Source organism: Amphiprion ocellaris, chromosome 10 (assembly GCF_022539595.1).
Source record: "Amphiprion ocellaris isolate individual 3 ecotype Okinawa chromosome 10, ASM2253959v1, whole genome shotgun sequence".
Taxonomy (NCBI): domain Eukaryota; kingdom Metazoa; phylum Chordata; class Actinopteri; family Pomacentridae; genus Amphiprion; species Amphiprion ocellaris.
Window position 1 is genome coordinate 6,958,468 of NC_072775.1, and position 18,097 is coordinate 6,976,564.

At 39.9% G+C, this 18,097-nt stretch overlaps 1 protein-coding gene across 2 annotated transcripts in view; it reads right to left on the reverse strand.

The window, feature by feature from the left end:
* slc6a9 (solute carrier family 6 member 9) overlaps window positions 1–18,097 on the reverse strand; it is an 82,162-nt gene that overhangs the window by 54,513 nt on the left and 9,552 nt on the right. The window contains exons 1-2 of one of the 2 annotated variants that reach the window (XM_023291883.3): window positions 10,703–10,852; window positions 9,186–9,473 (exon numbers count right to left, since the gene is read on the reverse strand). In XM_023291883.3, the coding sequence (XP_023147651.2) occupies window positions 9,186–9,215 (30 nt within the window). In that variant the 5' untranslated portion in view covers window positions 9,216–9,473; window positions 10,703–10,852. Of the gene's footprint in view, window positions 1–9,185; window positions 9,474–10,702; window positions 10,853–18,097 lie in introns of those variants that run through there. The other variant, XM_023291881.3, reaches the window with a different exon arrangement.

Genomic DNA, 18,097 nt, shown 5'->3' on the forward strand with positions numbered 1-18,097 from the left:
AGCTGAAGCTGACCTTAATACTGGGGAAGTCAGTCCTTTCTGCTGTACTTAACTCTTAGGTCTGCTGCTGCACACAATTCGATGCTATTATGTGCAAGTGACAGATACTTCATCAATAGTAATAAGAAAATAGCTCAATAGAACTTGTAATATTAAAATATTGCTTAACTGGAATGAAAACAAATGATAATGAATTCCTAGCTACATTAGTCCACCTCTTGTCAACCTCATCTGCACCCACAGACTACATCTGGTGGTGTGGAACGACTTAAAAATCAAAAAACATCAACGAACCTGAGTCCTCAACCACTACCAACTAAGCTGCTTACTTCCTGTCACTCCCTGCTCCAAGAGTTGGCGGACTTGATGTTGAGTTGGGTCGAGGTTTAGTGCCCAGTGACGCCTAATGCTAGCCAGCCACTCAAAACTTGAACCTTAGCATGGTGCAGCATTTGATTACCTCCCGTCCATCTCCAGGTGTCCAATATTTACAAATCACTTCTACATTGCACGCATTTTGTATTGTTTTATTTGCCAAGTTCAAGAAATCCTTTATTATTTGTTGATTTATTTTATATTTCAGATGTCCAGATGGCCATTTCACCTCATAACTAATTTTACTTGCGTTTTTATTTAATGTGTATTATGAGAAGACCGTTACTCTATCCATGTTTAAGTACATTTATTAAGTTCTGTGTGTTTTTAAATATTGTCAACAGCAAAGTTATTATCTGTGTGCCTTAAAGTAAGGTGGCCATATTCAAAATACTCTGTTTCTTGGTCTTTACAATAGATCATTAAAAATCATTAATAATCATCAATAGTAGCTGAAATTAAACATTTTTAATGACAGTTTTTTCAGCTATATCACCCAGGCCTACTTGATACAGTTTGTAGCCCAGTGCATTTAACCTGATGAAGGCAAGATAGAGGAAGACATTTGGTGAGTAAAGCTTGCATGAAAGGTGTGCTGGAGAGGATTTGTAAAACAATCATACAGACCTGGACAAGAAAAAAAAAATCAAAACTTGTCCCAAACTTTTGCTTACAAAAAAGAAACGAAAGTGGATAATAATGCACCTTGTACAAGATGAGTTATTATTTTCACTCTAGCGATTCGTAGGATTATAGAACTATGTTTTACCATAGAGAGTCTTTAAAAACTTACTACACTTCTGTGTACTTCTGGTGATTTGGGCTTTATATAAGACAACAAACATGTCCTTTTTTTAAAAGAAAAAAGAAAAAAAGGCAGCCTCACAGCATGACGTCTTGTCCTTTAATAACCACAGATCAACCTGCTTTCATGCTGAACAGCTAATCTCACAGGGAGCCAGCAGTCGTGTCTGGGCTTATTACATCCTCCCAGATCTATATATCTGTCCCTTACAGCAATTAGGTTAATATCTCTTCACCTCTCGTTAGCTCAGCATGCCTGTGATGGGATATCTGACTGTGAAAGAGGCCTTGAACTGAGGGAAGCGTCGATAAGCCTGACGTTCTCTTCCCTCCTGAGCGGTTCGTGTGCAGAAAAAACTGAGGAAGTGGATGGCAGAGCGGTGGTGAAAGAAGATGGGATGAAATCAGTGATGGGATGAGCACTGAGGAGAGAAACTTCACAGGGTTGAGGTTCACAATGGGACAAGCACCACAGGAGCCGCAGAGCAGGAGAAAGGGAAAGAGATACAAAAAGATCAGTTTTGCAACAGCAGTTCGGCTTTGTCCGCACCACAAAAGGACAAAATGTGCTGAAGGCACAGCTGGAGGGAAAATCAACCTTTTTTACACAATTCAAAACAGCGAGCTCTTTAATTGGAAGTGGGGACCGAAAGTGTGTTTCAGAGAGGAAAAAACGGGGGAAAAGATCAGCTGTGGAGCAAATAAAACACAGACGCGAAACACTGAGATATAAAGGAGACATTGAAGGGAGATGGAAAATGGGACGATGAACAAGATTCAAACGAGTGAGTGATGTTTGTCCGGCGGCCCAGCTGACCTGAACTAGACACAACCTGGCCTGTCCACTCTGGGCACCCAGGGGAGAAAGACAAGTGACGAAGAGGAAGACAAGAGAGTAAAACAGAGGGTACAGAGAGACATTTCCAACGCTTGGTTTAACCTGAAGTTTCCATGATAATTTCTCCACCCATCCCCCGACCCCTCATCCCTCACTGCTTTGGCTGGGAGGGCCCCAGCTGTTCAGTCTGTATAAATAGCGTGAGGCTTCAGCTCGGACCCCCGGGGAGAGCGGGGCTCATTGGAGAGAAGGCATGGGAACAAATCGGGCCGGAAAAAGCACACAACATACACATTTTGACAAACATATGGGACCATTGCTGGGGATGAAAGTGAGGAACATGTGAGTGAAGTTGGCCTCACGTGGCAGAAGTCAGTGTCGCGCTTAAAATGTGACAAGAGAGAGAGGAAGAGTGAAAAACAGGCGGAAAGAGATATGAAACATGTCTTCATTGATTAAAAAGCCAAAAGACTGTCAGAGGTGCTGCTGCTACATGTACAAGTACATGAGTTAAGATCCTCTTTATATGCAAATATAGAGAGTACCTTTAGGGACACAGTATAATCAGAAGCCTAAAGACTACTTTAGGTGTGCTTACCTGTCTGCCGACATACATTAAACAGCAACTAAACACTGTGAATCTGTAAAGTTCACTGAAACACAAAATGAAAATAAAAACATCGAAAGTATTCATACACTTGAACATCTACAAAAAAGGAGTTGATCATCAGGGCATTGTCTTTTCCTTTTCTTAAACTTTGGCTGATGGGTGACTGTTTTCTCTCTTGTTTGAGTGGAAACGTGTTGTATAAAAGCAAAAGCCTTATTCAAACGCATGTTATGACAAAGTTCTGGTAATCCAAATACAATGCACTCACCAAATATTGAATGCAAAATGCTGTGATTCAAATTATTGCTGAAATGGGAGCTATTAAAACCAATGATTGCAATAGTTAGAATTCCCTTTTATGTAATCTGCTTTATAGAGCATATTAGTGTCTTTCAGTTCTTCGTTTCATGACCCACAACACTGGTTTCTGTTTAAGCTCACTGCTCTCATGAACCTGTGGAGCATCTAGCAGCTAATGATCCAGAAAAGAGTCGATATCAGACTCATATTCATAGAGATAAGACTCTAAATGATGGTGTTGTTGGTCTGCAGATGTGTAGAAAGGCTACTGTTTGCCACTAAGCCCGTCTGTGTTCGCTCTTCTGTCTTGATGACATTATTTTGCAAAAAAGCAGCTGTTTTCCAGCAGAGCTGCAACTGGATCTGTCACCAGAATCAACATGGAACTTTTCCGTAATAATTTAAAAACTTAAAAAGCCATTTGTTTTTAATCAAACAGATTTCCTCAATGATGTTACAAATACCATGTTTGAAAGGGGCTAAAGAGGAGAAAACAGAGGAGGAAAAGTGATAAATAACACAGGGGAAGTGTTCAACCAGGCAGGAGAGGCCTGTCTGGCCCTGAGAACAGCAGACCCCCCCTCATCCCAGGCTTATAGCTGCCATTCAACGCTCACATACACACTCAGAGCCAGGGAGCAGGTTGGGTTCAAGCGCAACAAATTACCTAAATATGGTTCTGAAAAGGCCTTTGAAAAGAGTTCAATTGGAAACCGTTGAAAATGATCATAATACTAAAAGAAACTGGGGGAGATTTAGGAGTCCCGTTGCGTAGACACAATGTCAGAGCCCTGTCCATAATTTCACCGACTTCAGAGGACAAGAGAGGAAGAGTGTGAAGTCCCCTTTTTCTCACTTGTGGAGTCGGAGGGAGGGAGACCCATTAAACCAGAAAAAGAAGGAGAGAGGAAGAAAATCAGAAAGCGAAATTTTCAGCCTGAGTGGTTTTTCCAAATGAAATCTAAAGGTCTGAAACACAATGGAGTCCCCCTTTTTTTTTGTTCTCTCTGCTATGTGTGTGTGTGTGTGTGTGTGTGTGTGTGTGTGTGTGTGTGTGTGTGTGTGTGTGTGTGTGTGTGTGTGTGTGTGTGAGAGTGTGTGTGAACATACACAGGAGGTTGGTTGGTGGTGGGTTACCTTTTCAAGAGTGCCCAGCAGTGGACGTGTTTGGCATTTGTGGCCGCTTGTCTCTCAATTGTACGTTCGCCACAGTGACTGCCGTTAAGCTGATGTTGGGCGCTGCCTGTGCCCTGTATGGATGCTTGTATTTTTATTTATTTATTTTTTTTTGTTCTTCTCATTCAGCTGGTCAGTCGAAAGAGGGGGAACGTGGAGTGGAATCAGAAAGAGAAATCATGTCTGACTTCTTCTTCCCCCCACCTGCCCTCAGAGCTCTGTCTCGCTCTCTCTCTCTTGGTCCACATCTGTTTGTTGGCCTCTCGCCCCAGAGGCAGTCAACACGGTTGCTGAGCACTGCTGTTAACTAAACTAGCTGACTGGCAACTCAGTGTGTTCCTTACATAAGTACAGAAACAGAAAGCGCGAGGGAGAAACTGTCTAGTTTCACCTGTAAAAAGTCAAAATATGTGACGCATGTTGCTAACACTTTTCTGACGATATGCAACTCCAGAGGGCACAAATTTGAAAAAAATGGCAGTTCACAGCACCGCACATGGAGCATGACTGCAAATAAACTGACATAGGAAAAATGAGAAATGAAAAGGGCTCCACACATGCCTAGTGAGTCTGAAATAAGCCAATAAACTACAATTTGGGCTGCACTGATCTCAATGTAGGAGAGGACAAGAATCTATCTCTTTTGTATTGTGTGTCAGCGCCATTAGAGTGTGTGTTGTGCATTTGTGTGTGTGTATGGTGGTGTGGTGATGGTGGCGGCATGGGGCTCATGCATCTGTGAGAACTTGTGTAGACATCTAAAATATGTTTATATCTTACTCTAAAGCATGGACTTGGTGTAGAAGTGTGCCATCCATTGTGTTTCTGTGCGTGTGTGTTTGTGTAGGGACGTGAGAGAAAATGTGTGTGTTTGTGTGTGCATGTACGCGCGCCATTTCCCAGGGGTTGTGTGGCTAATGTGTGCTGCAGGCTGTGAAGTGGAAATTAAATGGAAAGAAATAGTGGAACCCACAGCCACAACCTCCCCGAGGTCAGAGCGCACACAAACACACACACATGCACACGCACACACACACACACACACACACACACACACACACACACACACACACACACACACACACACACACACACACACACACACACACACACACACACACACACACACACACAGTCATACATAAAGTTGCACTGTGCAGGGGGTACACACGGCCTGACAAAACCACATTCCCATGTAATAACAAAGTGACATACCTTCCATTGAATGACGACTTAATGACTACCTGTACAACGTTTTACATTTCTACATGCAGAGGACATATCCTTAGCATGAGTTCTTGTTAAGCAGCATTGCTACAATGTTTTTTAGCTCAATCAGGAGTATGTATTCAGACTAGTTTAAATTACATTTGAAACTGTAAATGAATTTGGCACCTACTGTACTTTTGTCGACATCACATACAGTCCATAGTGTCGACACACAAACACACATGAAGTGGCAGAATCATACAAGCACTAAAGTGCATCTACTAGTCAACATTTTTCTCTCAACTAAAAAAGAATGAGAAGCTATTTTGGTTGTTAAAGTTTGTCAATGTACTGCTGTTCTGTTTTAAGTCTCTGCAAACTTAATATTTGAGGATTTTAGCCTGTTGCTTGGACTGAATAACATATTTCAATGAACCAACATGGGGTTTGGGAAAACTGCGATGGACCTCTATTATAGCACAATTCACGGACAACACTAATCTGAGAAATAACTGACAGATTAATCAATAATAGAACAGATTCCCATCATCTTAAAGCCTCCTCTCAGGCAACATAAATCTCTGTGCACAGTGAACACCACAGATTACCTGAGAGACTGTAATGTGATTGACTGCGGCAAAGATGTGCAGATATCTATCGGTAGTTATTATAAGATTAATCCAGTTGCTCAGAGGTGGATATATGCACCGCAACACCTGTGGCAGATATTCAGTGTTAAAAAAAACTCAAATCAAAATCTGTGCCACAGAAACTTGATTGGAACATGAGTAGTTTGTGTTCCAAATATAGAATTTTGGTTGCTTTACTCAAAAAAAAAAATGATAAGAATGAACATAGTATTTAGCCAGAAGTGAAAAGAAAAAGTGTAAGAAAAACTGCACGACTGTTAAAATTCCATTAAAATACAAACTTCAAGATCCAATCCTGTTATACAGTGTCTAAAAAATAATAATAATTTTGAGTCTGCTCGTGGCAATGAAGAATATCAGGGTTCAAAAGTTTGCATTCTATTCCCTACAGAGGTTTGAGTCCAATTAGAATTGCTAATAAGGATACCAAACTCCAAAAATCTCCAATCAAATTGCGGATGAGACATCAAAAGGCTTGCCAATGTTTGACTTTGATCAGAAGCCAGTCTTTGGTGACCTCTTCCTCCGTTTGGCCTTGATGGTGATGGAGGGGCAGCTGTGGTCTGCACAGCCCGACATATGAATACAGCGCTGAGCAGACAAATAGGCCAAACCTCAGTCCAGCTCCTCCTCCTTCTCCTCCTACTCTCACATCCTTATACATACATCTAAACACAGGACAAAAGACTACGAGTGTAAAAGACGTAACTAAGGAGGAAAAAAAACAAAGAGACAGCTATCCGTCCGGTAAAAGCTTGTGCCAGGGCACCATCTGCTCATCCGCTCAGTGGAAGTTGTGGCTTCCAGGGCAGTCAAAGACAACGCAGGAAGATTGAGGGGATGGGGCTCCCTTTGACCAATGTGAACGAGCAGGGGAATTAAGTTTGGACAGAAAGAGTCGCCCCCGGCAGAAGGTTACCAGCCGAGCCAAGCGGTAGCAGGAAGCGAGCGCCTTGTTTGTCTCGAAATTTACGGTGACTGGTCCATCCACCAACCATCTGGGCCGGTATACATAAATCTACCCTGACTGTAAAATAGAAAAAAAGGGCGGGGGCATCCAGAAAGTAGTGCTAGACTGAGGAAAAACAAGACACAAAGGCAATTTTCAAACAATAAACAAAGGTACAGATTAGTGGATAAAACGTGAAATGATAGATTAATTAATAATGTTTATGAGTTTATAAACTATTGTTCCAGATGTGACAAGGAAGAGATGGAAAAAGTAGATAAAAGAACTCAAGGAGAGGAAGAAATGGAATAAAAAGTGAAGTGACAGTTGGCGATGGGAGAGCAAGTTTCTGTCTGTAATTCTTTCTCTCACACAAACACACACAGACACACACTTTCTTTCATTCCTTGTTGATGTCTCTAAGCCACAGCTGACATCACCACCCACAACTGCTGAAGACAGCGGCCCCTGCCACGAGAAGCGATCGATCACGAGTGACGAAGTGTACATGAGTGTGCATGAGCAGTTACTGCACTGTGCTATGTCTACCTTCATATGAAAACAATCTCAAGTCAAAATCTGGGCTCAGAGAGAAAAGGTTACTTATTGTTTCTGCAGTACAGTAAAATTGCTGCTTTGTGCCTCAAGCACTCCTGGCTTTGGAACATGGTATGATATGAACTGCAGCTTTTAAAGTCACTTTTATCACATTTGAGTCGATAAACAGTCACTTTAAAATTGACTGATACCATTTTTTTAACTTTTGAAAAGACTTCACTGAACTAAAATTACTTTTGGGGCTTTTATTTTGGTGACACTGGACAATAAACTGTGCTGTATTGCCTGAAATTTAATTTTAACACAATATAAGCAGTAGCTTTCAGATGCAAACACATCAGGGAGTCGCTCAGTAACACATTGAAATATTGCATTGTTTAAGTTTGTGCATTTACATTATTAACCTACAAACCCCTGGTGGCTTTGAGGAGTCATTGCAGCCAATACAGATAAACCGATACTTTGGTTCTATTGCTTCAGATACTTCAGCTTCTTCTGTACTTCCCTTGGTATAACCTGAGGGTGTGGGAGGCAGTAAACAGCTCTTTAACTTCATAGTCACTATAGGATACCATTTAGATGTAGTAAAAAGCAGGCACGCATCCAAAAGTACGTAAATCATCCTCTCTCGACATTCATTTAATTACTTTTGAACAATATGGCAAGCTATAGCAAGACTCACAGAACTTTATTGCAACTATTCACGTGTGCTGAACTACTCAAATGATTGACTGGCAATCTGTCACTGAGCCGAGAACTTGATGACAAAAACAAACCAAAAAGAAAAAAGTTCTAAGAGCACGAATTAAATCTCCCACCACCTTCAAATGCTATAAAAGAGAGTATGAGGAGAGAGCAGGCGAGACTGATAATGTGCCCCTTCTAAAGTTCTGACAGCACATATGCATTTTAACATGGATATACATCTTGAAAGGACATGGCAGAGAAAAAAAAAATGTCATCAGGGAGGAAAGCAAGGCTTCAAACAAGCCAGAATGTCAGAAGAGAGTTGGAGCTTGGAGTTGGTGTTTATCGGCCGTCTCAAGACGGACTTAAGGACTTGGACTGAAGGGGGAGAGAGAGACGGAGAAGTGACCTGACTGCCAATGATGCCAAACCTCTATTTAAAGCTTCATCAACAGTGCAGGCCTGACACTGACACATTTACCTCTTGGCCTCACCTCTTATCAGCAGCCAAAAAACACCGTGAAAACATCTCTATTGTTTGCAGCCGCTGCAAAGATCAGATTACTGGTGTACAGTAAAGTAGAGCAGAGCTGCGCGATGACATAGAAGCTTGAAAAGCAGACAAACTTTGGTGAGTTTTGGGAAAGTGTTTGGTTGATGAAGAGTGGTTAGCACTGCCGTGGTGAACAGCAGGGGATGACAGCTCTGTCTGCTGAATGAACACCAATGAAATGATCACCCAGAAGGTACCTGCAGGCTTATTCTCCTTTTTCCAGGTTAAGAGGTTGAAGAGTAAATCAGAAAATTAAGAACATAACCCTCTATTGTTGAATATCAAATAGGAAGCCTGTTGGAGTCCCGTGAGTGAAAATAAACCACCTGGCCTCAAATTAGGGAAAAGGGGAGGCAGGGAGTGACTCAACTGGTGGTCCAGCAGCTGCATCCCACCCCTAGGATGTAGCTGCATCCACATGTCACTGCGGTTGAAAGTGTGTATGCATTGACTCACTGAACAAAAGTTAAACTTACCAGGATCCCAGCAAACTGCTTCTCTTCCATCCTTCAGGACCTTGTCAGCAAAGATCCTCTCTGCTGCCTCTCTCTCTCCCTCTCTCTGGGATGGACTCGCCTGCCTGTCGCTATCAGAGCTGGACGTTTTTCTGAGGTGGCTGAGGTTCGCTCGAGTGTCTTCACCCCGTCGTGTCGCGCTCTCTGTCTCCGTCCCCCCTGTTGCCTCTTCTGTGTTGTTTGTGAGTGTAGCTGGAGTGGCGTCGCCGCTTTGTGTTAATTCTGCCCTAATCCTGAAACTTTTCTATGCTGTGAAAGGAACATGTGACAGGCAGAGAGGGGTGGAGGGAGGAGAGGAGAGGAGTGGGAAAGGGGGGAGGTGGGGGGGAGGCAACACTTTTTTAGTTACTTGTCTCCTTTTGCCACATTCAAAACAGTTCCTCAAGTCTTTGTACACGACCTGCTTCGAGGTAAAAGCAAAAAAATACGCCATCAACAGCTCGCACTCCGAGTGTCCAGTAAGCTGCAAGGTGCTAATACAACTTTGAAGAAATTGGTTAGAGAGGATGCAGAGAAAGAATTCAGAAAACATGTAGTAACAGATTTGCATTTTGTAGCAAAGCAGCTGCCATAACAAAGTGCCCTTTTGTGTAAAGAGATTAACTGTTAGGGAAACATTTAGACTGCCCATTGACTACTGCTGTGTGGAAGCCAAACTGGGAAAAGAACACTCAGCCCAGATTTACAAGAAAGTGGCAGAAAATACTTCTGATTGAGTGAAATGGTTTCGAAATGCTCACCTTGGAACTTTTTGGCCCAATAGTTTTTCCTCCATCCCTGTGTTACGTGTAATCAACGTGAACTGTATGTTTTTAAAGATATGAACCATCTGCACTACGCTACTGTTGTTGAGAGAAAGTATGAGGTGGTATTTAAAGGTTAAGGCCTCAACTAATTGATATTCCCATTACTGCAGATTTTTATCTTGCTTACATGACTAGCAAAATGGTCTATAGAATGTCTGAAAGAAGTTAAAATGTAAAAATTCGCTCATGTAGGCGCAGTAACGCAAGACACAAAGACTCAAAAAACAGATATAAAACAGCAAAAAGCAGCAAATCCTTAAAGTGGACAGAATATTCAGTATTTTTATGGAAAAAAATGGCAAAAAGTTCCATCAGTCCTGTAAGTTGTAATAGAGAAAGTGGCGTGTGAGTCATATACAGTAACTCTGCAGCTTCTCTCCCTTCATCTGACTCCATCACTGACTCAGTGAATACAGATAATAATTGTAGGCAGTCGACTAAAAGCACTCCAACAAAAGGAGAGAAAAGTGGCCAAATATAGCCACCATTCAATCTCACACTCATAAAAACGCACACACACACACACACACACACGTGCACACACTCCGCCAGTCACATGTACAGGAGCCTACAGGGAGTCAACATTGCCCCGGGACATCCATCACACACAGCACGCTGCACACTGCTGAAAAGATGTGAAGAAACAAAACTAGGTTAAAAACTGAACCTTACCCTCCACGATATGATGCTTGAAGAAGAAAAAAATATCTAAAATTGATCAAAAAAAGAAAACGCCAACTTCTACATCAGGGAGCAGCTCTGCAGTGAGAAGCCAACTGGCGCAACGACTGAAGTCTATGATAAAAATCACAGAGCGCTGGCCCCATCCCACTGGTTGACTTTACTAATGTATGTACACAAGGCGAGAGTTGAGCTGAGCCGATTGGGCAATCCCAGGAGGAGTGGCAGTAAGAAGCTCCATCAAACCCACGCTGGGGCCTGATGTGTCTGTTAGCTCATGTGAGGGATGTTCCCGGGCCTCAACTGTTAGCTTCCAAGCACAGAATGAATAAAGTTTCATAATACAACCTTGACACTGACATAAAAGTGCAGTTAATAATGAGGTGAATGCTGTGATGTTCACCCACATGGCAGCAAATAGTTTTTGTTTCTTTGTAAAGCAAAACTTGGTTTAAAAGAAGTTGATGTAGTTAAATTTAGTTTGGTTTTGTACTGTGTATGGCTTCTCCTAGACAAAATGATTATTGGATTAGGTGTAAATAATGCTATTTGCAGCTCTATTTACAACTAAAAGACTTGTAATATAAGTGGGACTGCTCATAAAGCCATGAGCTTGACAAGAGGGGTTCAGGAGGTGAAGCAGCTTTGTAACCCTCTGAATCCCAAAGGCCCCCCAAGACATCTTTTGGGTTGGAAAAAAAAGGAAAAAACATGTTATCTTTAGTTGAAAAAAATCTGCAAACCTACAAAATATATTAATACCAGGGCCTATAAAAACAGAAAGAATTGGAACATTTTCAACATTCAGCCGAGCCTTAAACTGCTCATCAATGGTGCACCATTCTGCAAAAGCTAAGCTTAAAATCATGATGTCATCAAAATCACTTTATTCTACATGTGTCATTTCTTAAACGTGAAGCCATTACAGACAACAGTCACATCACAAAAATTCAAGGAAAATATCTATGGTGTGTAAAGTAACCTTTTTTTCAGTGCTCATACTAAAATTACTACTGATACCACTGGAAATCACATTGTACATGTTGATTGCTTTTCTTTTTTTTAAATTAAAAAAGTAATCAAATACATTTTTATGAATTTGTGGAATTATAACTGTCATACTGCATAAAAGACTTTTGTGAGTTGTCTCTACTCCTAGACATGCTTCTGCTGTTTCAATAGAGGTGTAGGACTTTATATTGCTGTGAAAAATTAGTCAATAGTGAGGAAAAATGTGGTAGAAGCAAAAAAACTGATCAGAAACTGCTTGGGCTTCAGAGGGTTAAAAGGCTTTAGTTGTGGATGATTCAATCACCTTAGAAAATTCAAAGCATTTCCCTCATGAAGAGAGAGGCGACAGATGGAAGTCAAACTGACGTACCAATCAGCCGAAGATGAAGAGAGTTCAGAACAGACTCTGTTTGCACAGCCTGAATTTTCAACACCTTATCTTGTGCTACCTGTGGACAGAGTGAACTGTTACAGGATGCTGTCGTTAAAAATGAGTCAGTGGGGTCCTGTTTTCTCAGTATGACATACAAATGACATACAAATGCAATAAAGACCCAATTTAAGGTTTTTTAGGAATCGGTACAAATATTCCAAGACCGTTGACCACCTTACTTCATTGGTAATTGACCTTATCACTATCATATGTACATGTAGTCCTCATTATATCACACCTACCACTCCTTTCCTGGGCCACACGAGGTGTATACCACTTTGTGGTGACAAATTTACTAACTTTTAACACTTGCTGCAGACTAACAAGCAGAAAATAAGTCCAGTGCCTCTAACAACAACATGGGGTATTTTTTGTCCTATGCCACAGGGCAAAGCATGTCTCAGCAAACTTTTTACAAAATTAAAAGTCTAATTAGATGCGATGAATATATTTATGCTAAAGATTTTTTTCAGGCATGCTAGCGGGAAGTTCTATGGATTGGCAATCTCAGTCTGTTGGTCAGTGCTTTGGGCCAGACTAAAATATCTCAACATCTATTGGATGAATGAATGTAGAGTTAATTAATTATGATAAGGTGAAAGTTTGTACTGACATTTATGGTTGCCAGAGGGTGAAATAATAACTTTTGAAAATACAGTGCCCAGACTAAAGCATAGTTTGTCCACCTGCAAAACTAATGATGCTCTTTTAGTGATGTTGTATTTCCAAATGTTTGCATTTATGTAGTGGTAGTGCACCTGATAACCCTAAATAATATAATCTAGTTTTCACATGAACAGCCAAGTGTGGAAGAAGAGGACAGAGATAATGTGCACTGTGAAGTCTGGTGTTGCAGTCTGCCTTACAAAGTGGCCGTTCTGAACAACCTATTTCTGTTTAAACATGACCCGACCCCAAGTCCTGCTTCTTCAAGGCCTCTCTCTCAGCTCGTCCATGTCTTTAAGGTTAAATGAGGTCCAAGAGGTGACAGATTACTTACATAGAGGTGACAGAACTAGTGACTAATATTACAGAGGGTGCAAAAGTCATGGCTCAAGGTATTTTTCACGTCTCACACCAACAAAGGATCTTTCTCAAGTTCTGATGGGAAAAAAAGGAGAAATGAGTTGCAAATAAAGCTTTGGTTTATGTAATTTATGGTCTGTTGACTCTCCTGATCTCAATGACACATCAGAAACTGGAAATATTAACTTGCTGTTCATAAAAGAAAAAAATGGGACTGTGTCACATAGTTATACATTAACCACCATGAGTGTTTCGTTGTTGGGGCCCCATTTTCTGGGGATAAGATGACCTGATGAGTCAAACAACTGCAAGTCACGAGACACGCACCTAAGAGATTAGTTGTCATTTTCTAACTTTCTATCTTTGAAAGCAAAAACAAACCAAAACTAACAAATGCAAGAAAGACTCATTAATTATTTCCCTTTATCTAACAGACAGATGCAACACCAGAGTCCTGTACTTACACAGTCATTCAAGCTGCTAATTGATTCACACACCACATCTACTGTGGCCTGTCTGACATGATGTGGCTTCAGGACAGAATAGCATCCATTATTGCTAGCCATGTTTACAATGCGTCATATTGTTGGGCTTGCAAAGCAGCAGTGTCTATTATCAATAAAGTCAATATGCAGCAGTATGATTGGGACTCCGTGAGCTCTGTTTTGTCATGATAGACAGCCTCTTTCTCACACTGGGCACAGAAATATGACTAAGAAATTGTGACTGTACTCAGCGGTAACTGTGCTTAGGCCTTTGTTCAGCACCCATTAAATAAAGCCAGCAAACTATGTGTCACTTTGGACTGCTGGAAAAATAAGAATTCATACAATAAGGCAATGGTATTGGGAATGAAAAGATAGGGGAGTTTAATATGAAGCCCACAAATCATGATTTTTCTTTCTTTTTTTTACATTGGCATTTAAATGATATTTACTGCCATGTTAGACAGGCTGGATACGAAGGAGAATGCTGAAAACACACAAACACATTATCTATAGCAGCGAATCTACTAGTTCAAAAAACAACACAGCAGTGTGAGCTTTTTCTGAACTCCATGCCAAGACAGCTGAGCTAAAATCACTGTTAAATAGTGCATGCATAATGGAAATAGAGCAGAGAAAACCCTTTCAAAGGCACATTCTGATGATAATCAATGAATAGCTGCTGCTACAACACAAACACACGCAAGTGCATATATACCCGAGCAGGGGTTTACCTCTCTTATCTTTAAATGTAGACCTTGGCCCAGAAACAAGTGCAAGTTTATTTATGTTGCACCTTATCATACACAGAGGTCATTCAAAGTGCTGTACAAGAAAGAGATAAGAAAAAAAGATGCAAAAGATAAGGTATAGAATAAAATAAATACAAGTACAGAGAAGCTTAAATCTGAATTTACAGAATACGCAAAAGTGGCATAAAACTGATCAAATAAATAAAAGCACGGCTACGTTTGGAGCCTGTCTGAGTTCCAAGTATGAAAGTATCTGGTTCCATGTTTTGGGGAAAAAAGTGTGATTTTTCTGGCAGATACTGCTTTTTTATTTACAATATATTACTTTATAGCCAAGGTTTACAGAAATATTTACTGCAACAGATTTAAAACATGGGATGGCACATTTTCAAATAAAATATCATCAGTGGCGTGACAGTCACACAAGAAGAATGGCATTGATTTATAAAACCACAGACAGTTTAAACTCTGTCTCAGACATAATATCTACACAATGTGTACACTGCATATATCCTAACCTGCAGCCTTTGTGAGTTGCTCACTGCATTGTTTCAAATACTCAGCAAATATGTCTTTTGGGTCAAGACAATTAAGAGACCTACATCAATAAGTAGCATCCTAAATTTAATTCTATGTCTAACTGGGAGCCAGTGCAAGGATCTAACAGTTGGACTGATGTGCTTTGTCTTTTGGGTACTTTTAGTGCAAAAAGTACTACATTTCTCTCTGAATAGTGGTGAAGATCAAATATAAAGTAACAGAAAATTGAAATACTTAGGTCTAGTACTGAAAAATGTTATTTATTTCAGTAAATTTACTTTACACAACTGCTTTTTTGGAGGACAACTGCAGTTTTAAATGATGCTAGAAGGTGCCTGAAAGAAATTAGTCATTTATGAAATGCAGTGAACCTACTAGCAAAAATCTAAAACACTTTTAAAAGGCTTCTAAGCAGAACATCAAATGAGCTGGTAGATGGATGCTGCACTATTCCTTTAAGAATTTTAGTAACTGCAGTTAAGGCAAATATATATTTTTTAAAAGTAGACTTTTTTTGCTGACAATGAAAAGTTAAAATGTGTGAGTGGATCAAGTATGTAGAGGCTAATGTTTTCAACATTTTAATGAAAATTAGAATCAAATTCATTCATTTTCTTTTCATCTGACAGGAATTTAGAAGGTAACTCCCACTTTGTTAACCTGTCAGCAGTGGCAAATAAAACACAAATGTTGTCAATGAATCCATTAATGACAGGAGAGAAATGGGACTGCCTTGCTCTGCATAACTCACAAGTGTAGAGATGAAGTTTGTCTTTGTAAAAATTTGATCTGAATTTTGGTTTTTCATTATCTTCAGTGTGCCTCCTTCCTTTCACCTTTCTGATCTGCTACTGTTGCATCCCTGATTTGACAGAGACATCCTCTGCATGCTTTGGCAGCGAGTCAGGTGAGGAGGGAGATACCTTTTGTCCACACTTCAACACACATTATTGTTTGGGTATTTGAATTTGAATCGGACGTTATCAGCCCATTTGGCCATTATCAGAACATAGGCTCAGTAGATGATTATTATCAATTCTTATCATTGAAAAACAAAAAGTAACCCTGATTAAGTTGCGGGAATAATTGCATGTAAAATTTTCACTAGAGTCATCACCCTGGAAACACATAAAATAGAGCTAATAAGTGGTAAACGTAGCGACAAAAGGCAAATGAATACTGTTAGTTAAATGCACTGGGCTGAAGAACAACACATCACACAATACATGCTAAACTTACTCTGCATCTGCTGGACGTGTAAGTAGGTAATGTTGCACTGTAAAAAGTTTAAAATGTCATTTTTGTGTTTACACATGGTTCAAGTGATAAAATGATCAATTACTACATGTTTAAGAAATAATTCTCAACATTTATTTTACAGTTTGATCGAACTGGGCTATTCACAACAAGTTTGCAGCAGCAGCACATCTTATGAACCTGAAAAACACCATAATAAACAGCAACAGAGAATACAATACACAAAGAACCCCGGCACAGAATGAAATCATAGATCACCCAGTAGATATGCACATTTCAAAATTCTTTTTGAGTGAAACTATAGAACATAATTCTTCAACTGTTTAGTGTCTTACATAAGATGACGGGAATTTACTCAGTACATTTACTGAAGTACTGTATGCAAATTAAAGGTATTTGTACTTTGTTCAAGTCTCTTTTTTCATGCCACTTTCTACTTCACTATACCTCAGTAGAAAATAATGTAACTACATTTATGTAACAGCTTTAGTTACTGGTTACTTTACAAATAAAGAGTTTTACAAACAAAACACATTAGGAGCTCAATAAATATGTTTTGAAATGACTTTATCTAACCAACAGTGTATACAAGTCCAATTAAAATAATTAGTTGATTTATTACTTGGTCAAAATTGGAAACTTTTTTGATAATCATTAAGAGCCCTTGTAATAACATTTTTTACTTTCTTTTTTTAAAATTTACAAACCAAACAGTCTATCACTTAATGGAAAAAATACTCAGCAGATTAATTCATGAGGTAAATATTAATTGGTTGCAGTCCAACACGAAATGGTTCAAAATGAGCTGCACCTCAGCCAACTACAACAGTAAGATCCTGCTTTTACAATAGTGCACTGGTAATAGTAATGTAATGACACAGTGACAATATATACTAGTATAACATCTGCATTGAGTACTTCTATGTGTAATAGCTTAAGTACATTTTTGTAATTATGTTTTAACTTAAGATTTTCAATGCAGGACTTTTACATGTAACACAGTGTTTTCACAATGCGAATATAGTAGTTTTACTTAATGTATGCAAATACTTTCTCCATCACTAATTACATAACAATGTTTTTTGGCCAGTGTTGTACATTATGCATCATTGTGAGAGCTGCTCACAGGCACAAATGTCAACAGCAGTGAATTCAAACTGCTTTGTAAGTGCAGTTTCTGACCAAAAATTCTACCACATCTGACACAGAATTCAGCATGAATGTACTGAAAGTGGCAATCTCAAAGATTGTTTTGCCTCAGATTGTTCTTGACCCTAACATTTCCAGAGAGCCTGGGCCTTGCCTCTGTAACAACTTGAGGTCACCACACACAAAATTGAAAAAGGAATAACGTCTTCTGAGATGAGGAGAAAACAGCAGAGGAAAACAATGCAACACTGTCCCACTTTACACACAGGTGAGTTGAAGAACAAGTCTGTCATATTAGCCCTGCGTACCCTCTAACTGCTGGCTGATGGAACATGTTGAGTGATTTAGTGCGGAAATGTTGTCACTGACACCCAGATTGTAATACTGTAAATAAAGGGATTTCATTCATTTTCATCACTGGGGAATAGGTATATGCTGATAAACAGGAAACAGACATTTACTGAAGAGAAAATGTTTGAGATAGCCACTTTAAGCTGTAGATGGCATTTCTAGGAGGTCTTGCCTACTGATAGCAGCTCCAGTGACGGAATTTCAAGCTCAGTGACTGGACGTTTCTTGCCAAAATGCACCTCAGGAGTCATCATTGAATTCTCTTTTTAAAAAATCACATGTGGTTGACATTTTATCAAAGAAAAGCAGCTCAGTTCATGCCGATCCAAGGCATAGGAGTGCTCAAACTGGGACTCACTGAATGTTTTCTATGGGAAAAATG